This window comes from Pristiophorus japonicus, chromosome 7 (assembly GCF_044704955.1).
Source record: "Pristiophorus japonicus isolate sPriJap1 chromosome 7, sPriJap1.hap1, whole genome shotgun sequence".
NCBI lineage: Eukaryota > Metazoa > Chordata > Chondrichthyes > Pristiophoridae > Pristiophorus > Pristiophorus japonicus.
Window position 1 is genome coordinate 217,974,059 of NC_091983.1, and position 21,792 is coordinate 217,995,850.

General features: G+C 46.8%; 1 protein-coding gene across 4 annotated transcripts in view; it reads left to right on the top strand.

Moving 5' to 3' along the window:
- LOC139267455 (atypical kinase COQ8A, mitochondrial-like) overlaps positions 1-21,792 on the top strand; it is an 89,548-nt gene that overhangs the window by 49,161 nt on the left and 18,595 nt on the right. For all 4 annotated transcript variants that reach the window (XM_070885805.1, XM_070885802.1, XM_070885803.1 and 1 more), the window contains one exon: positions 15,524-15,646. In XM_070885805.1, coding sequence (XP_070741906.1) covers positions 15,524-15,646 — 123 coding nt within the window. The remainder of the gene's footprint in view (positions 1-15,523; positions 15,647-21,792) is intronic.

The following is a 21,792-nucleotide window of genomic DNA, read 5'->3' on the forward strand; positions in this document are numbered from 1 at the left end:
AAGCAACTGGTTTTGAGTAGTGGCCCTTCCCCCTCTCCTCTTCCACCTCCGTCCCCTTCCCATCTCATCCACTCTCCCTCCCCTCCCTGTCAGAGTGTTGAACGAGTACACAACATATGTTGTAAGCTGCTTGTGGTGATTGGTGCCTGTACTCTAAATATTTTGTAAACCGACACTGAGAATCCAGTGTTAATTAGGACACGTGTTGTGTTTGACCTTCAGTAAGCTTGCCTGAATTGGCAGGACGGCTCTTTCTGAAGGTTGTCCCTGTAATCTTTGTTGTTTGTAACTCTCTCTCTCTCTCTCTCTCTCTCTCTCTCTCTCTCTCTCTCTCTGAGCTGTTCTTTCACTTGTCCTGCAGATTCTTGGCCCTCATTCCTCCTGGACTGTTTAAAAATATTTCTCAAGGTCAGGTCTCTGGGTATAGGCTGGGGATTGAGGCTAGGGGTTATTGGGGTCGGGTCCGTATAGGCTGGGATTGAGGTCTGATCTCAGTAAAGGCTGTGGGTGTAACTCACTGGCTTTAAGTGTTATCACCAAGTAAAAGGTTACCTGGCAAATTTTTAAAACTGCCAGTAGCGACAATGCCCTCCTGTCACGTGTCAAATTTTACATTTTATTGACGGCCCCCTTTTTTTTGGATAAAGCTGTGTATCTTCTGACTCAGAGCGCCAGTATGGGCGATCCGTTTGTGCACACTCAACTTTCTCACTTTTTAATTGAATTTTTCCCATTATAAATTCTTGTGTCCACAGTTATAATGGAACCTGCCTATGTAAGCTTGTCACGATGTAATGACACCCTGCCAACAGTGGTGGTGCTATAACACCTAAGATTTGTGTCTCATACAATCATAGTCATAGCTGTTTACAGCATGGAAGAGGCCATTTCGGCCCATGCCCATGTCGGCCACCAAGAGGCTATCCAGCCTAATCCCACTTTCCAACTCTAGGTCCGTAGCCCATAGGTTACAGCACTTTAAGTGTACATCCAAGTACTTTTTAAATGTGGTGAGGGTTTCTGCCTCTACCACCCTTTCCAGAACCCCACAACCCTCTGCGTGAAGAAATTTCCCCTCAAATCCCCTCTAAACCTTCTACCAATTGGTTGTTGACCCCTCTGCTAAGAGAAATAGGCCCTTTCAATCCACTATATCTAGGCCCCTCATAATTTTATACACCTCAATGAGGTCGCCCCTCAGCCTCCTCTGTTCCAATGAAAACAAATCCAGCCTAATGTCTTCATAGCTTAGATTCTCCACTCCTGGCAATATCCTCATAAATCTTTTCTGTATCCTCTCCAGTGCAATCATGTCCTTCCTGCAATGCAGTGGCCAGAACTGCACGCAGTCATCATAGGCAGTCCCTCGAAACGAGGATGACTTGCTTCCACGCCAAAAAAGAATGAGTTCACAGGTGTTTCAATGAAGGACCTATTATGTATGCACGTAGTACTCTAGCTGTGGCCTAACAAGTGTTTTATACAGTTCAAGCATAATCCCCCTGCTCTTGCCTTTATTAGCCGAGGCATAGAATACAAGTATTCCGTTTGCCGCCTTAACCACCTTATCTACCTGGCCTGTTACTTTCAGGGATCTGTGGACATGTACTCCAAGGTCCCTTTGTTCCTCTACACTTCTCAGTGTCCTACCATTTAATGTATATTCCCTTTCCTTGTTGGCCCTCCGCAAATGCATTACCTCGCATTTCTCCAGATTAAATTCCATTTGCCACTGTTCTGCCCAACTGACCAGTTAATTTTGAGAGGAGGTAACCAGGAGGATTGATGAGGGTAGTGTGTTTGATGTAGTGTATATGGATTTTAGCAAAGCTTATGATAAGGTCTCACATGGCAGACTGGTCACAAAAGTAAAAGCCCATGGAATCCAGAACAAAGTGACCAGTTGGATCCAAAATTGGCTCGGAGGCAGGAAGCAAAGGGTAATAGTTGCATTGCATTGCAGAAAGGGTAAGGGTAATCTTCCTGCAATCCGCAGTTTTCTTCATCAACCGCACAGCTGATTTTAGTATCATCTGCAAACCGCTTAATCATACCCCCTACATTCAAGTCTAGATCATTGATGTATATCTCAAAAAGCAAGGGACCTAGTACTGAGCCCTACGGGAACCCCACTGGAAACATCCTTCTAGTCGCAAAAACACCCATCAACCATTACCCTTTGCTTCCTGCCTTTGAGCCAATTTTGGATCCAACTTGTCACTTTGCCCTGGATCCCATGGGCTTTTACTTTTGTGACCAGTCTGCCATGTGACACCTTACCATAAGCTTTGCTAAAATCCATATACACTACATCAAACTCACTACCCTCATCGATTCTCCTGGTTACCTCCCCTTAAAATTAATCAAGTTAGTCAGACATGATCTTCCTGTAACAAATCCATGCTGACTGTCCTTGATTAATCTGTGTCTTTCTAAGTGAAGATTTATCCTGTCCTTCAGGATTTCTTCCAATTTTCCTACCACTGAGGTTAGGCTGACTGACCTGTAATTACTCGGTCTATCCCTTTCTCCCTTCATAAATAAAGGTACCACATTGGCAATCCTCCAGTCCTCTGGCACCACACCTGAAGCCAGAGAGAACTCGAAAATGACGGTCAGAGCCTCTGCTATTTCCTCTTTTGCTTCACTTAGCAGCCTGGAATACATTTCATTTGGGCCTGGGGATTTATCCACTTTCAAAGCTGCTAAACCCCTTAATACCTTCTCTTTCACTGTTTATTTTATCTAATATTTCGCACCTTCTCAATAGTAGTGCCTGCATTGCCCCTCTCTTGAAAATGGGCGCAAAGTATTCATTAAGAACCATACCCTCATCCTCCTCCTCCAAACCGATTACCCTCATGGTCTCTAATAGGCCCTACCCTTTCTTTAGTTATCCTCTAGCTCCTAATATATTTATAAAACATCTTTGGGTTTTTCTTGATTTTACTTGCCAAGAATTTTTCATGCTCTTTGCTTTCCTAATATCCTTTTTAATTTCACCCCTGGACTCCTCCAGCGATTCTGCAGTATTTAGCCCTTGGTATCTGTCTTAAGCCTCCCTTTTTTCCTTTATCCTCCCCTGTATGTCCCTAGATATCCAGCGGGCTCTAGATTTGTTAGTCCCAACCTTTTTCTTTAAGGGCACATATTTGGCCTGAACCCTGCGGCCCTCCTTGAATGCCTCCCACTACTCTGACACTGATTTACCTTCAAGTAGCTGTTGCTGGTCCACTTTTGCTAAATCATCTCTTAGCTTAGCAAAGTTGGCTTTTCCCCAATTTTGAACTTTTATTCTTGGTCTATTCTTGTCCTTTTCCATAACTACATTATATCTAACTGAATTATGGTCACTAGCACCTAAATGCTTTCCGACTGATACCCCTTCCACCTGCCCAGCTTAATTCCAGAACCGCTCCCTCCTGTGTTGAGCTTACTACATGCCGGCTAAATATTGAATGCATTTTAGGAATTCTGCACCCTCTATACCCTTCACACTAATTTTGTCCCAGTTAATAGGATAGTTGAAATCCTCTACTATTACTGCCCTATAGTTTTTGCTTTTGTCAGAAGTTTGCCTCCTCAGCCTGCAGAGTTTCTCCTATCAGTTCTACTTCTCAGCTTCCCAAATTGCAGTAAATTAGGCTATTTAACTATCAAAACTCGTCTGTAGCTCAGTGGCACTCTCGTATGAGAACATAAGAAATAGGAGCAGGAGTAGACCATTTGGCCCTTCGAACCTGCTCCGCCATTCAATAAGATCATGGCTGATCTGATTCCTGCCCGCTCCCCTTGACCCTTGACTCCCTTATTGTTCAAAAATCTGTCTATCTCCGCCTTCAATATATTGAATGACCCAGCCTCCACAGCTCTCTGGGGCAGAGAATTCCATAGATTTACAACCCTGAGAAGAAATTCCTCCTCATCTCAGTTTTAAATGGGCAGCCCCTTATTCTGAGAATATGTCCCCTAATTTTAGTTTCCCCCTGAGTGGAAATATCCTCTCTGCATCCACCTTGTCAAGCCCCCTCATAATCTTACATGTTTCGATAAGATCACCTCTCATTCTTAACTCCAATATGTATAGACCTAACCTATCTTCATAAGTCAACCAACCCCCTCATCTCCGGGATCAACCTAGTGAACTTTCTCTGAACAGCCTCCAATGCAAGTATATCCTTCCTTAAATACGGAGACCAAAACTGTATACAGTACTCCAGGTGTGACGCAGTACTCACCAATACCCTGTATAGTTGTAGCAGGACTTCTCTGCTTTTATACTCTATCCCCTTGCAATAAAGGCCAACATTCCATTTGCCTTCCTGATTACTTGCTGTACCTGCATACTAACTTTTTGCAAAGACCCGCAGGTCTCTCTGTACTGCAGCACTTTGCAACTTTCTCCATTTTAAAATTATTATTTGCGCTTCTATTATTTCTGCCAGTGGATAACCTAACATTTTCTCTCATTATACTCCATCTGCCAAATTTTTGCCCAATCACTTAGCCTGTCTATCCTTTTGCAGATTTTCTGTGTCGTCCTCACACATTGCTTTCCCACCCATCTTTATCAGCAAACCTGACTACATTACACTCGATCCTTTCATAACATAAGAACAGGAGTAGGCTGCTTCACAACTTGGTGATCATGAGGGCACAGCCATTGGAGGATGAGGCAGCAGTCCCTTGAGCCTGCTCTACCATTTAATAAGATCATGGCTGATCTGATCATGGACTCGGCTCCACTTCCCGCCTGCTCCCCAGAACCCCTTATCCCCTTATCATTTAAGAAACTGTCTATTTGTTTTAAATAGCTGAGGCAGCGAATTCCACAGATTCACAACTCTCAGAAGAAATTTCTCATCGTCTCAGTTCTAAATGGGCGGCCCCTTATTCTAGTCTCCCCCACCAGTTCTAGTCTCCCCTCACCAGTGGAAACATCCTCTCTGCATCCACCTTGTCAAGCCCCCTCATAATCTTACACGTTTCGATAAGATCACCTCTCATTCTTCTGAATTCCAATGAGTAGAGGCCCAACCGACTCAATCTTTCCTCATAAGTAAACCCCCTCATCCCTGGAATCACCTAGTGTCATTAATATAGATTGTAAATAGTTGAGGACCCGGCATCTATCCCCGCGACACCCGGAAAATGACCCATTTATCCTGACTGTTAGTTAGCAAATCCTCTATTTATGCTAATATTACCCCCAACCCCGTGAGCTTTTACCTTGTGCACCAACCTCATGTGGCACCTTATCGAATGTCTTCTGGAAATCCAAATACACCACATCTACTGGTTTCCCCCTTATATCCTCAAAGAACTCCAGCAAATTTGTCAAACCTGATTTCTCTTTCGTAAAACCATGCTGACTCTGCTTGATTAAATCATGCTTTGCCAAATATCCCGCTGCTGCTTCCTTAATAATGGACTCCAGCATTTTCCCAACGACAGATGTTTGGCTAACTGGTCTAGTCTTTCCTGATTTTTGTCTGCTTTCTTTTTTAAGTGGGGGCATTGCATTTGCGGTTTTCCAATCCGCTGGGAGCGCCCCAGAATCCAGGGAATTTTTGTAGATTACAACCAATGCATCCACTATCCCTGCAGCCACTTCTCTTAAGACCCTAGGATGCAAGCCATCAGGTCCCGGGGACTTGTCTGCCTTCAGTCCCATTACTTTACTTCGCCTCAGAAGGTTGTAGGTTCAAGTCCCACTCCAGAGACTCGAGCACAAAAATCTAGGCTGACACTTCAGTGCAGTGCTGAGGGAGTGCTGCACTGTTGGAGGTGCCGTCTTTCGGATGAGACGTTCAACCGAGGCCCCGGCTGCGCTCTCAGGTGGACATAAAAGATCCCATGGCACTATTTCAAAGAAGAGCAGGGGAGTTAACCCAGGTGCCCTGCCAATCACCACCCAAAAACAGATTATCTGGTCATTATCACATTGCTGTTTGGGGGGGGGGCTTGCTGTGTGCAAATTGCGTTTCCTACATTACAACTGTGACTACGCCCCCAAAAATTGGCTGTAAAGTGCTTTGGGACGTCCAGTGGTCGTGGAAGGTGTTATATAACTGCAAATCTTTCAAAAAAAACTATTTAATATCAAAGTATTATATAAAAATAAAGAGTAAATAAGAAGCTGGTTCTACTGGCAGGAGGGTTGGTAACCAGAGGTCACAGATTTAAGGTAATTGGCAAAAGAGCCAGAGGCGACATTACATTTTTTTTTTGAGTTGTGGTGATCTGATTGCACTGTCTGACAGGGCAGTGGAAGAAAATTCAATAGTAACTTTCAAAGGAGAATTGGCTAAATAGTTGAAAAATACAGGGATGGGGGCGGAAGAGCAGGAGAGTGAGACTAATTGGAGAGCTCTTTCAAAGAGCTGGCACAGGCACGATGGGCTGAATGGCCTCATTCTGTGCTGTGTAGTTCTGATGCCATAAGGGCAGAATTTCAGATTGCACAATTGGGATTGAATTACCCTTGCACATGCTGCCCTACCCAGTAGCCTTGCTTCACTTGATCTTGACACTTGTGTGCGCAATGCCCTGGGAGATCGATTTCAATGGGAATGGAAGCTGTGCCGATCCACAGCGCTGGTTTTAGTCTGGAGGTCCACCCAGTAGAGACCATGAAAGTCCTAGGTTCAATTCACGGCCTGGGTGGAGTCGTCTCGTCTCAACAGGTGCAATAGTTGGTCTGCTGTGGCTCAGTGGGTAGCACTCTCACCTGAGTCAGGAGGTCATTGGTTCAAGTCTCACTCTAGAAACTGGAGCACAAAATCTAGGCCGGCACTCCAGTGCAGTGCTGAGGGAGGGAGCGCTGTGCTGTGCTGCACTGTCGGAGGGTCCGTCTTTCAGATGAGACGTGAAACCGAGGCGCCCCGACTGCCCCCTCAGATGGACGTAAAAGATCCCACGGCACTATTTTGAAGAGGAGCAGAGGCGTTCTCCCAGGTGTCCTGGCCAATATTTATCCCTCAATCAACATCACTTTAAAAGTAACAGATTATTTGGTGCTGTTTGTGGGACTTTTGCATCTGACGCTTGCGTCGGTGCACGCTCGGAGACCGAACTCCAAACCGTTGTCAACATCTTCACTGAGGTGTACGAGAGCATGGGCCTTACACTAAACATCCGTAAGACAAAGGTCCTCTACCAACCTGCCCCCACCACACAGCACTGCCCCCCCCCCCCGGATTATCAAAATCCACAATGAGGCCTTGTACAACATGGACCATTTTCCATACCTCGGGAGCCTACTGTCGATGACAAGGTCCAACACCACCTCCAGTGTGCAAGTGCAGTCTTCAGTCGCCTGAGGACGAGTGTTTGACCAGGACCTCAAACCGACATCAAGCTCATAGCCAACAGAACAGTAGCAATACACGCCCTCCTATATGCAGAAGGCACATCAAAACACTGGAGAAGTACCACCAACGCTGCCTCTGCAAGATCCCGTAAATCCATTTGATAGGATAGACGCACCAACGTCAGTGTTCTTGCTCAGGCCAACATCCTCTGCATCGAAGTATTGACGACGCTCGATCAGTTCCAATGGACAGCCCACATCGTCCGCATGCCTGACGTGAGACTCCCAAAACAAGTGCTCTACGTGGAGCTCCAACACAGCAGGTGGGCAGAGGAAACGCTTCAGGGATACCCTCAAAGCCTCCTTGATAAAGTGCAACATCCCCACTGAAACCTGGGAATCCCTGGCCCAAGATAGCTCAAAGTGGAAGAGGAGAGCCCGGGAAGGCGCTGAACACCTAGAATCTCTGTGCTTGGTCTCTGCTTGCTCCTGGCGAAACAATGGAAGGACTGCACGACAACCTAAGCACTCCAAACAACCGGTCCTTCAACCAATATCCCCTCAACCACCATCTGCCCCACCTGTGATGGAGACGCTGGGTCCCGCATCGAACTCATCAGTCAACCAAGAACTCTTTTTTAGTGTGTAAGCAAGTAATCCTCGACTCTGAGGGACTGCCTAAGAAGTTGTTTGTGGGAGTTTATTAGCTGAAGATTGGCTGCCATGTTTCCTACAAAGCGCAGAAAACGCTAGTGGGAGTTGTGTATAGACCACCAAACAGTAGTAGTGAGGTTGGGGATGGCTTCAAACAGGAAATTAGGGATGTGTGCAATAAAGGTACAGCAGTTATCATGGGTGACTTTAATCTACATATAGATTGGGCTAACCAAGCTGGTAGCAATGCGGTGGAGGAGGATTTCCTGGAGTGTATTCGGGATGGCTTTCTAGACCAATATGTCGAGGAACCAACTAGAGGGCTGGCCATCCTAGACTGGGTGTTGTGTAATGAGAGAGGACTAATTAGCAATCTTGTGCGAGGCCCCCTGGGGAAGAGTGACCATAATATGGTAGAATTCTTTATTAAGATGGAGAGTGACACAGTTAATTCAGAGACTAGGGTCCTGAACTTAAGGAAAGGTAACTTCGATGGTATGAGACATGAATTGGCTAGGATGGACTGGCAAATGATACTTAAATGGTTGACAGTGGATAGGCAATGGCAGACATTTATAGATTACATGGATGAACTTCAACAATGGTACATCCCTGTCTGGAGTAAAAATAAAATGGGGAAGGTAGCTCAACCGTGGCTAACGAAGGAAATTAGGGATAGTGTTAAATCCAAGGAAGAGGCATATAAATTGTCCAGAAAAAGCAGCAAACCTGAGGACTGGGAGAAATTTAGAATTCAGCAGAGGACGACAAAGGGTTTAATTAGGAGGGGGAAAATGGAGTATGAGAGGAAGCTTGCAGGGAACATAAAAACTGACTGCAAAAGCTTCTATAAATATGTGAAGAAAAAAAGATTAGTGAAGACCAACGTAGGCCCCTTGCAGTCAGAATCAGGTGTATTTATAATGGGGAACAAAGAAATGGCAGACCAATTGAACAAATACTTTGGTTCTGTCTTCACTAAGGAAGATGCAAATAACCTTTAAGAAATACTGGAGGTTTGAGGGTCTAGCAAAAAGGAGGAACTGAAGGAAATCCTTATTAGTCAGGAAATTGTGATGGGGAAATTGATGGGATTGAAGGCTGATAAATCCCCAGGGCCTGATGGGCTGCATTCCAGAGTACTTGAAGTGGCCCTAGAAATAGTGGATGCATTGGTGATCATTTTCCAACATTCTATTGACTCTGGATCAGTTCCTATGGACTGGAGGGTTGCTAATGTAGCACCACTTTTTAAAAAAAGGAGGGGGAGGGAGAGAGTAAACGGGGAATTATAGACCGGTTAGCCTGACATCAGTAGTGGGGAACATGTTGGAATGAATTATTAAAGATGAAATAGCAGTGCATTTGGAAAGCAGTGACCGGATCGGTCCAAGTCAGCATGGATTTATGGAAAGGGAAATCATGCTTGAAAAATCTTTTAGAATTTTTTGAGGATGTAACTAGTAGAGTGGACAAGGGAGAACCAGTGGATGTGGTATATTTGGACTTTCAAAAGGCTTTTGACAAGGTCCCACACAAGAGATTAATGTGCAAAATTAAAGCACATGGTAATGGGTGTAATGTATGACGTGGATAGAAAACTGGTTGGCAGACAGGAAGCAGAGAGTCGTGATAAACGGGTCCTTTTCAGAATGGCAGGCAGTGAGCAGTGGGGTGCCGCAGGTCTCATTGCTGGGATCCCAGCTATTTACAATATACATTAATTTAGATGAAGGAATTGAATGTAATATCTCCAAGTTTGCAGATGACACTAAGCGGTGTGAGCTGTGAGGAGGCTGCAGGGTGACTTGGACAGGTTAGGTGAGTGGGCAAATGCATGGCAGATGCAGTATAATGTGGATAAATGTGAGGTTATCCACTTTGGTGGCAAAAACAGGAAGACAGAATATTATCTGAATGGTGACCGATTAGGAAAAGGGGAGGTGCAACGAGACCTGGGTGTCATGGTACATCAGTCATTGAAGTTTGGCATGCAGGTACAGCAGGCGGTGATAAAAGGCAAATGGTATGTTGGCCTTCATAGCTAGATGATTTGAGTATAGGAGCAGGGAGATCTTACTGCAGTTGTACAGAACCTTGGTAAGGCCACACCTGTTCAGTTTTGGTCTCCTAATCTGAGGAAAAAAGTCCTTGTATTTCAGGGAGTACAGCGAAGATTCACCAGATTGTTTCCCGGATGGCAGGACTGACATATGAGGAGAGACTGGATCAACTGGGCTTGTTTAGAAGAATGAGAGGGGATCTCATAGAAACATATAAAGATTGGACAGGGTAGAGGCAGGAAGAATGTTCCTGTTGCTGGGGAGTTCCAGAACCAGGGGACACAATCTAAGGATAAGGGGTAAGCCATTTAGGACTGAGATGAGGAGAAACTTCTTCAGAGTGGTGAACCTGTGGAATTCTCTGCTGCAGAAAGTTGAGGCCAGTTCGTTAAATATTTTCAAAAGGGAGTTAGATATGGCCCTTACGGCCAAAGGGATCAAGGAGTATGGCGAGAAAGCAGGAATGGGGTACTGAGGTGAATGATCAGCCACGATCTTATTGAATGGCGGTGCAGGCTCGAAGGGCCGAATGGCCTACTCCTGCACCTAATTTCTATGTTTCTACATTGCAAGAGCAACTACACTTAAAGTACTTCAGTGGTTGTAAAGAGCTTTGGGATGTCCTGAGGTTATGAAAGGTGCTATAGAAATGCAAGTTATTCAATTTCTTTGCACGCTCCCTTAGGGGGGGTGGGGGGGGCGCGGTGAAGGAGAGAAGAATCGGCTGCTTCTGCTCCCTATGCAGTAAGGACTGTTGGAGTGTGTAGCTGAACACTGTCGTTGGCTGGGATGATCCCACATCGGAGTATCCAGCCCGCGCTCCCCAGTAAGGCCCAAATGAAGCTGGGCAACTCCTTCGGGACGGTGGGAAGGAAGGAGAGAAACTTGAAGGAAAGATGAAGGGGTCACTCGAGGGTTAAAGAGCAGATTGGCAGAGGTGCGATGGGTCGATTGGCCTCCTTCTGTGTCGTATCATTCTATGATTCTGTGAGCGGTGCGTACAAGGACACCTGTTTCCTGCCTCGTGGAGATTATCACTTGGGAAAACAGTGTGCTCGGCACCCCTCGTGTTTTTGATGCCTTTTATCTATTTATCTAAATGACTTGCTGAATATGACCAGCACAGCACACCGTAGAGAGAGAGCGCCAGGAAAGAAAATAAATGGGGTGGGGGGCGGGGGGCGGTGGGGACCGAACGGCTGTTGATGCTTCGAGTCTCTCAGCATTGGAAAGGAAAGTGCTTGGTCTATCTCCAAGGTCACTTTGCTGTAATCTGCTGGGCCAGCTGCCAGGAGGCTGAGTGAACACACTTCTGCTGGATAAGGCTGCTCAGACTGGTGCCGTATGCTGGCATGCCGGCTACAGTTGTTTTGTTATTTAAAGGTGGCCGTCATTCCAGCGTTCAATATTTAAAACTCCCGCTGCGCATTTTTAGAAATCGTGTTGAGGGGAACTATTTTAAAATATCTTTCGATAGCGTAAATAAGTTGGAAAGGAACTTGCATTTTTACCGTGCCCTTTCACCCCCTCGGGCTGTGATTCACAGCCGGCCGCTGAAGTACTTTGTTGGAAAGCACCTACTGGGTTAAAAAGCAGCTGTTTGTTTAGGGGAGGGTGTGAAGGACAATTAACACTTTCTTTTCCCTCCCTCCGACTGCAAGGCTCATTGGGATTCTGTCTTGTGTATAGTCCGTGTTGAAATCTAGTCTTTTGTTCCCAAATGTTATTCTTGGGGGGGAGGGGGAAGAAAGAAAGAGAGAATAAACACAGAAACATAGAAAATGGGAGCAGGAATAGGCCATTCGGCCCTTCGAGCCAGCACCGCCATTCATGCAACTTCAGTACCCCATTCCTGCTTTCTCTCCATACCCCTTGATCCCTTTAGCCGTGAGGGTCACATCTAACTCCTTTTTAAATATATCTAACGAACTGGCAACAACTTTCTGGTAGAGAATTCCACAGGTTCACCACTCTGAGTGAAGAAGTTTCTCCTCATCTCAGTCCTAAATGGCTTGCACCTTATCCTTAGACTGTGTCCTCTAGTTCTGGACTTCCCCAACATCGGGAACATTCTTCCTGCATCTAACCTGTCCAAACCTGTCAGAATTTTATGTTTCTATGAGATCCCCTTTCATTCCTCTAAATTCCAGTGAATATTAGCCCAGTCGATTTGTCTTTCCTCATATGGCTTTCCACAGTTTCGTGTGGTCTTTGTCAGGAATTTCTGGCACCACCTCGGCAAGTGATAAACTGGGCCTTTGAGCAACCGCGGAGACTTGATTCCCAACACCTGTTCCAAACGTTGTTGACAAGGGGGCCGCTGTTCGAGTTCCAGAAATGATTCTGCTTTTTGTTCTTGGTCTTTTAATAGAAGTGCAGAAGTTTTACAGCACAGAGGTAGGCCATTTGGCCCATCGTGTCCATGCTTGCTGGAGTGATCCAAGCACTAATGCCCCTGCCCTGTATCTTCCTCTGCTTCAAATATTCGCCCAGCTTTTCCCTTTTTAAAGATGTGATGATCTCTGCCCGAGCTGCTCCGTGACCTGGCATTCTGTGCTCTGACAGCCCTCCGTGTAAAGAAGTTTCTCTTCACCTCTCATTGTGACAGTTTTACATTGGTGACTCCTTCCCCCAACCAGCGAAGATAAATAGTCGTTTCCCCATTCACTTACTCCGTACCCTTCACTGTTTTAAAAGACCTCTATTAAATCTCCTCTTAGCCCACCACTGCAAATAGTCTCAGGATCTCAAATCTCTCCTAGTTTATCATCGCTGGCATCACCCTGTAAACAGTCTGTGGCTTTAATGTTCTTTCTATATTCGGGCCAACTGAAGTCTGGTTTCATTTACTCTTCGAGAAATGTCATTCTAATTTTAATTTAATGATATAAATGCAGTAAATTTTAGTCAGTGACTGTGTAATAAAAGTGAACTTGTTGTTTGACTGACTGAAGTTTGAAATTGGGATTCTGTACTGCCTGAAATAACATGTTAAGGATTAACACCCAAGGTCCCACACAATGGAGCAGAAATTCTGGCCTCCCGGGTCTGTACTGAGTGTCTACAGACCCAAGAAGGCATTGCAAAAGCCAGTTTTCTGTGCACAATGCGCATGCGTTGATATCCAGCCGGCTTTTCCGATCTGTCAAACTGGAGCTCGACGGGTCCAACGCATTTCTGGAGCGAAGACATTTGCAAGGGCAAGATTGTGGTATTTAACCATATCTTGCCCAGCAAATGTCCTCAAAACTCTTGTGCCTGATAAGAGTTTTAAAACATAATAAAAATTAAATTTAAAAAAAAAACACACTTTTTATTGTTTAAAAACCCTGCCCACTAAGGTAAATTTATTTTTAACCCTAATTACAAAACTTTTTTTTAATTGGAAAAATATATATTTTTTCCCAAGGCTTTAACTTTAATTTCAATTAACTTTAATTATCTGAGTTGTGTTTGGGATTTTTTTTCTCATTAAAAGCAATGAGAACTCGTAGATACTCTATACAGATTCTCATTGCTATTAATGAGAAAGCTGTGGAATACGTTACCTGATTGGTTGGGCAGTCACAAGTGACTGCATCTTTTGCGTGGGAACCTGGAGGACGGGAGCGCGTTCTGCAGCGCGGGAAGAGAAGGTCTCCCCACCGGAATACCACGCTCCTCTGGGACCACCAGGCACTTTGGTAGAACTGTCGGGTTGGAGGCATCCGCCCGCGGGAAGCCTCTGACCGCAATTTCTGAGCCAATACTTCTCAACAGTAAAGAGGCTGGCTTAGTGCCCAGGCTGGCTGTGGGAGGGGAAGAAACAAGCTCTGGCAGCTAGGACACAGGGCGCATCTGTCTGAGGGCTGCCCAGATATTACCAGACAGCAGCCCACACCTGCAGTCGCAGAACATCCTGACTGTTGCTTAAGGTTTTCCATCCGTGAGGCGTCTGTGGGTGGCTGTTGATTGAATGAAATGATCAGAGCTGCAGCTGCGTGTTGCCTTTTGTAAAACCTCAGAGGGACCTCGAAGGAATCTGCAGCCAATGTTACAGCCAGTCATTTAAAAGCATCCTGTTTTAAGTTTTGTGCCTGAACAGTAGGGCGACTAGGCCAGACAAAAGCTACAACACTTGAACTTCTGTTAAACTCAGCTGCCCTTGTCCTAACTTGCACCAAGTCCCGCTCACCCATCAACCCAGTCTACATTGGCTCCCAGTTAAGCAATGCCTCGATTTCAAAATTCTCATCCTTGTTTTCAAATCCCTCCATGGCCTCGCCCCTCCCTACCTCTTTAATCTTCCCCCAGCTCCACAGCCCCCAGAGATATCTGCGATCCTCAAATTCTGCCCTCTTGAGCATCCCTGATTTATAACTGCTCAACCATTGGTGGCCTTGCCTTCATCTGTCTAGGCCATAAACTCTGGAACTCCCTCCCTAAACCTCTCCGCCTCTCTACCTCCTTCACAACGCTCCTTAAAACATACCTCCTTGACCAAGCCTTTGGTCACCAGCGCTAATTTCTACTTCAGCTCGGTGTCAAATTTTTTATCTCCTGTGAAGCACCTTGGGACGTTTCACTATGCTAAAGGTGCTATATAAATACAAGTTATTGGGGCTTTAGATATTTACATTGTAACCCCGCCCCACACCTGAGGAGTGGGCTATGCAGGGCATTAAACTAGGAGCAGGGTACGTACCTCCCTGCTCGCACGACTCTCCCGTTCACTGACATTTTACCTCTCTGGTCTATTCAGTCCACATCTACATTCCAGTGGCTGGTGTAGAGAGCAAGTTTTCTCTTACAATCCTGGGTGTCTCGTATACTCGGATATTAAGGCACATGTTATGGGAGTGGCTGCTGAAGATGAACCTGAGAAAATATTGGGTGTAAAAAAAAAAACCCTAGAAATGTGGCCTGCCATTTGCCTCCTCATCTCACTCGTCTGTGTGTGTGCAGCATGTTTAAAACCAACTAGTTGCTAGGGAAATTGTAACGGAGGATATTAAATAAAATACAGCTGCTGAGAGCGCGTGCACCGGCTCTAGGTGTAACAGTGATCGAATGAGGAACGTGTCTGCCCCCCTCCCCCCCCCCCCCTTGTAAGCACATATCTATAGACTCTGGGATGAGAGAGGGAGGGAGCAAGAGATGAGGGGGACACCAAGAGATGAGGTAAGGAAGCACCTTGGGATGTTTTCCTACGTTGAAGACTCTCTCTCTAATATATATATATAACAAACGCAAGTTAAGAGTGTGGGAGACCGGGATGGAGCGAAGGGGAGGGGGAGAAGCTCTCGAATGGACACACCGTGCATGCACGACAAAAGAAACAATTGGAGGAACTTTGCTTGGCCATGTCCTGAGCCATGGGCCTTGTCCCTTCTGCCCCTGGCTCTGTCGATAGAAACAGCTCGAGCCCGGGGCTGGCTGTTTGTGAGCCTATAGCCGTGTGCCCTTGGACCTGCTATCTTGTTTTGATATTGTATGTTCGTTCTGTCACCATCAGGTGGGAAAGCAATAACAGACGGCAGTCCCTTCTTATCTGAAGCCAATGCCGAGAGGATTGTGAACACCCTGTGCAAGGTGCGGGGCGCTGCTCTCAAACTGGGTCAGATGCTCAGCATTCAAGGTAAGAGACGCTGTCACTGGATTCCCGATATAACCCACCCCACGCTGTCACTGGATTCCCGATATAACCCACCCCACGCTGTCGCTGGATTCCCGATATAACCCACCCCACGCTGTCACTGGATTCCCGATATAACCCACCCCACGCTGTCACTGGATTCCCGATATAACCCACCCCACGCTGTCACTGGATTCCCGATATAACCCACCCCACGCTGTCGCTGATTTAAACAGCAACAACAAGCATTTATATAGAGTTGGAGAGAAGACTGGGTTAAGGGAGAAGGACTCACTTTACTGTTACTGGGTTAAAGGGAACACTAACGAGTGCAGTATTTGCTGTTTTTTCCCTAATAATAACTTGCATTTATATAGCACCTTTAACATAGGAAGACATATTTCACGGCAGCACAAGCTGTCGAACATCAACACCGAGTCACACCAGGTGATATTGGGGCAGGTGACTAAAGGAAGAGAGAGATGGGAGGGAATTCCAGAGCTCAGGGCCCAGGCAAATGAAGGCTCGGCCACCAATGGTGGAGCGATTAAAATTGGGAATGTGCAAGAAGCCAGAATTGGTGGAGCGCAGAGATCTGAGGGTTGTCGGGCTGACGGAGGTTTCCAAGATAGGGAGGTGCAAAGACACGGAGGGATTTGAAAACCAGGGTGAGAATATTAAATTTTAATCGCCAGTGAAGCTTTAGTGTGAGACGAGGGTTATCAGTGGGCCAGCCAGGTAGGGTTGCAGGTTCCTGTTCCTGAAGGGCCTGAGTGAACCAATGTTTATTGTGCTGTCATTGTTCTTGCTACCAGCTCACAAAAGACCATATTTTTCTCAGCTGGCTCTGATGAGCCTTGAACTCACTCTCCCTTCGAGTTACCAGTCCAGTACCATAACCACTGGGCTCCCCCACTCGGTGACATCAGGCTTGCGTCTTAATGGTCTGGGCCGAGGACGCCAGTGTTGTTAGAGGGAGACGGGAGCACATGCAGGACATGGATTGTAGGAGAAACAAGCCTCCGAGAATGCAGGGATAGAGAATGAAAGGAAATGTTGAAACAGGGCCCAGGAGAGGTGCCAGCAGATCCTCCCTAGGTATTCATGTCACGGGCAGACTTTACACTTTACTGAGAGATAAAGGGTTATTGAGTGGGAAGGAACAGCATGGCACGGAAGAGATAATGGGAGCATCTAGGAGGGAGGGCTGGTGTTGGCAGAGCTGTGTGTATGATTGAAACTCCGCAAGGAATGCACCTCTGTACCATAGTGTCCGATACTGGCCCGAGGGGCTGGAAAGTCAGTGAGGAAACACCTCCTTAGTTTACTCGTGTTGAGTTGCCTCCTTCCTGCAGTTACCCAGCAGCACCACCCAAGGAACGGCAGGCATCCGAGTCATCTAAAGTAACCAGGCACGCCAGCTCCGACTCTGCGATCTAGGGACAGGAGTTCCACTTCACCCCCAAGAAACATCGATCAGGGGATTTTCTAAATGGCGAGAAGCCAGGAACTGTGGAAGGGCAGAGGGATTGAGGAGACCAGTACAGAAATCGATAAAAGCTAGTAAACTGGTACCAAAAATAATAAAGGTTAATGGAATGTTGGCCTTTATCTCAAGGGGCGGAGGTTATGTTCCAGCTGTACAGAGCTCTGGTCAGACCCCACCTGGAGAATACAGATCAGTTCAGTGTGCTGCTCCACAGGAAGGATATATTGGCCTGGGAGGGGTGCAACGCACATTCATCAGAATGATACCAGGGTTAACGGGTTGAGGACAGGTTACATCGACTCGGTTTGTATTCCCTTGAATATAGAAGATTAAGGGATGGTCCAATCGAGGTGTTTAAGATGATAGTTATTGATCGGGTAGATAGAGAAACTATTTCCTCTGGTGGGGGATTCCAGAACAAAGGGGCATAACCTTAAAATTAGAGTCCTCCCCCCTCCCCCCTCCCCTCCCCCCTCCCCCTCCCCCTCCCCCTCCCTCCCTCCCTCCTCCCTCCTCCCCCTCCCTCCTCCCCCTCCCTCCTCCCCCTCCCCCCTCCCCCTCCCCCCTCCCCTCCCCCTCCCCCTCCCTCCTCCCCCTCCCTCCTCCCCCTCCCTCCCTCCCCTCCCTCCTCCCCCTCCCTCCCTCCCCTCCCCTCCTCCCCCTCCCTCCTCCCCCTCCCTCCTCCCCCTCCCTCCTCCCCCTCCCTCCTCCTCCCCCTCCCTCCTCCCCCTCCCCCCTCCCCCTCCTAAAAGCTGCTGAGCGTCAATTGGAAATTTCAAAACTGACTGACAGGTTTTTGCTCGACAAGGGTATTGTATGGAGGGTTATGGAGCTAAGCTACAGATCATCCAGGATCTAATTGAATGGCAGAACAGGCCCAAGGGGCTGAATGGCCTGCTCCTATGTCCCCATGATTCAGGGTAAGCACTGTCACGGGGAGATCTGCTAGTTAACTGTTTAAAAACCTGTATAGCCCGCGCTGCTTGTCGTCACAGTTCATTGTGTCCTTTGACTTTCTGTGAGCAACACCATGTGGGATCAGCTAAATATATTAAAAATACTATGTCTGTCTGCACTGCTTCCAATTTACAATGGAAACATGCTGTGTAATTTTATACAGGTGTATTTCCAGCCGTGATGCAGGCTCTCCTTGTAGCTCCCGGATCCAATTGCACGCTGCCGTCCATTCATTGTAAAAATGTGAGAGTGGGGGAGGGAAGGGTCCATCTGGGATTGGGACAGTTTTTAGTGTCAAATCTGAGCAGGCAGTCCAACGTTTGGAGAAACTGTGGAAAGCAAACCTATAAATTCCATTGCAGTAACCTCCCGATAACAGAACACACAGGGTTCATAGGCCTTCAAGTGCAGTAAAATAAACTGCAGCCTTAAGTCAAGCTCAGAAATCCCAACACAGCTTTGATCGAGGAGTGTGTGAGCAGTCAAAATCTCGCTGTAAACTAACACTGCTCAAAGTTGCCCTTCACATGAATTTCCCAAGTTCGTCGCTCAGTACGTTTACAGCTAGGTGCAGCTTTACTAAATTCTAATGGATTTTCTGATGAGGTCAGTTTACTCCGGTTGGTCACTGTGTATAAAAGTTAATCAGATCTCGTGTTTTAAGTACTGCCTCCTAATTGGGCTTTGATCAAACGGCTTCCTGCCACCACCTCATATCCAGGATGACTTGCTTACCTTGCCGAAAGGGATGAGTTCACAGGTGTTTCAATGAAGGACCTAATATTCCAGATCCCAAACTACATCCTGAAGGGTGGAAGATGCCTGTGCGTGAATTTTTTAACGTGTGGTGACCGTTGCACACCAGCCACCACACGGGCTTGACAGAGCTAGGTCTTGGTCCAGTGGCAAGGATTAACCAAAACGACTGGAGACCAGCTCTGCTGCACGGACCTAGTGCGCACACATATCGCAGTGTGGGCTGGCCCGTGCTGTCCCTGGGCCCTCGCCTCTCCTGGGCCCCGATCACATCCCTCTACGAACTCTTGCCGCTCCTTTGCCCCGGCCTCTCTACTCCTGCTGTACCTGCCCGCACTCCAATCAGCCGTCATCTTCCTGCAACAGCACGCGCTGCTCCCGGCAGTGGTATACAGTGATGTATATATGAACTTTCAGAAGGCGTTTGATAAAGATATTAGGCTTAGTAGTAAAATTGAAGCCCATGAATAAAAGGAGCAGGTGCAGCAAGGACACAAAATTGGCTCGGGGATAGAAGAGTTGTGGTGAGTGGCTGTTTCTCAGAAGGGAGGTATTCATAAGAACATAAACAGGAGCGCCACCTCCTACAGGTGTGAGGACAGGCACACAACCAATTTATTTATAAAGGGCTTATTCACATCGTCTGGTGAAATTTGCCTAATTCATTAAGTCACTGAGGTGATAAATTGCTTTGTGAAAACAGGCTACATCCGATACATGGTTCAACTCATTGGTGAGTTAACAACAACCACCTGTATTTATATAGCACCTTTAACGTAGTAAAACATCCCAAGGCGTTTCACAGGAGCATTTAGACAAAATCTGACACTGAGCCACGCAAGGAGAAATCAAGACCGGTGACCAAAAGCTTGGTCAAAGAGGTAGGTTTTAAGGAGGAGAGAGAGGTTTAGGCAGGGAGTTCTAGAGCCTGGGGCCTAGGCAACAGAAGGCATGGCCACCAATGGTTGAGATGAGCAAGGAGCCATAATTTGAGGGGGGGGTGGGGGAGGTGGTGGCTGGAAGAGATTAGAGATGGGGAGGGGAGGCCGTGGAGGGATTTGAAAACCGGGATGAGAATTTAAAAACTGAGGCATTACCGGACCGGGAGCCAAGGTAGGTCAGCGAGCACAGGGGCGATGGGAGAGCGGGACTCGGTGCGAGTTAGGACACGAGTTTTGGACGTGCTCAAATTTACGTAGGGTGGCGGATGGGAGGCCGACCAGTTGGAATAGTCTAGGCTAGAGGTAACAAAGGCATGGGACTCGGCAGCAGTTGAACTGAGGCAGGGGCAGAGTCTGGCAATATTGCTGCGGTGACAGTAAGTGGTCTTGGCATCTCCACTTCTTCTCTTGGATATTAGAAGCCAGCCAGAACTTGTCTGGTGGAAAATTCCAATAAAATCAGGCTGGCCTTTCTATGTTCAGGACACATGGACACTCCCTACAGGACAAGTCCATTTAGCAAAATCAAAGCTCGTGGGATTAAAGGGACAGTGGCTGTGTGGATAGTCAATTGGCTGAAGGACAGCCAGCAGAGAATAGTGGTGAACGGTTGTTTTTCAGACTGGAGGGAGGTATACGTGTCCCCCCGGGGTCGGTATTGGGACCACTGCTCTTTGAGACATTTATTAATGACCTGGACTTGGAACAGGGCGTCACTTCAAAATTTGCAGATGACATGGAATTTGGTAATGCAGTAAACGGTGAGGGGGATAGTAACAGACTCCAGGAGGACATGGCACATGACATTTAACGCAGGTAAATGTGAAGTGGCTCATTTTGGTTGGAAGAATGCGGAGAGGCAATATAAACTAAATGGTGCCATTTTAAAGGGGATGCAGGAGCAGTGAGCTGGGACTGTGTGTGCACAGATCTCTGAAGGTGGCAGGATAAATTGAGAAGGCTGTTAAAAAGGCAAAAGGGATCTGTGGTTTTACAAATGGAGGCAGAGAGTACAAAAGCAAGGAGGTTATGCTAAATTTTTATAAAACACTGGTTAGAACCAGTGACCCATTTTGGGCACCACACTTTTTAGGAAGGATATCGAGGCTTAAGGTGCAGAGGAGATTTACTGAATGTATAGACTAGAGAAGCTGGGATTGTTATCCTTGGAGCAGAGAGGTTAGGGAGAGATTTAAGAGGTGTTTTAAATCATGAGGGGTCTAGACTGAGTAGATAGATAAATTGTTACATTGACAGAAGGGTCGCAAACAAGACAGGAGTTAAGGTGATTGGCAGAAGAACCAGAGGCGAGATGAGGGAACCTTTTTATGCAGCGAGTTATGATGATCTGGATTGCACTGCATTAAAAGGGTGGGTGGAAGCAGATTCAATCGTAACTTTTAAAAGGTAATTGGATAAATATTTGAAGAAAGATTAGCAGGGCTATGGGGAAAGAGCAGGGGCAGTGGGACTAATTGGATAGGTCTGTCAAAGAGCCAGCACAGGCACGATGGGCCGAATGACCTCCTGTGTTGTATCGTTCAATAATTTGATCAGGAAATCATGACTTCAGTAGCCTCAAGAGATAAACACTAAGGAATCGGGTCTGTAGGGTTCAGTTCCAGGAAATGTGTGTAACCATGGCTACGTCTGGCTCCCTTGTGAGATCTGTTCCTTGCTGAGTAAGGAGCAGTGTAGAATACCAATACCGTGCTGCTAATGATGGTTTCATCTGTGAGACAGAGCAAGAATGGGGGAGGGGAGTGGCGACTCCTCGCTGACGATAAACCTCTGTGAATAACACAACTACAGAGAACTCCCCCAATCACCCCATGACTGGCAAGAGAGAGTCAGGCATCTTTTAAATCAGCAAATATGTGAAACCCAATCCCAACGGCCCACAAACACGTCTACTCCCGTTTTAACCGAGGCGGATTTGGGGGTGTCCGGGGCTCGGGAAATCTGACAGCTAAGGGGAGGCGGGAGCTGCCAGATCCAGCAGGTAA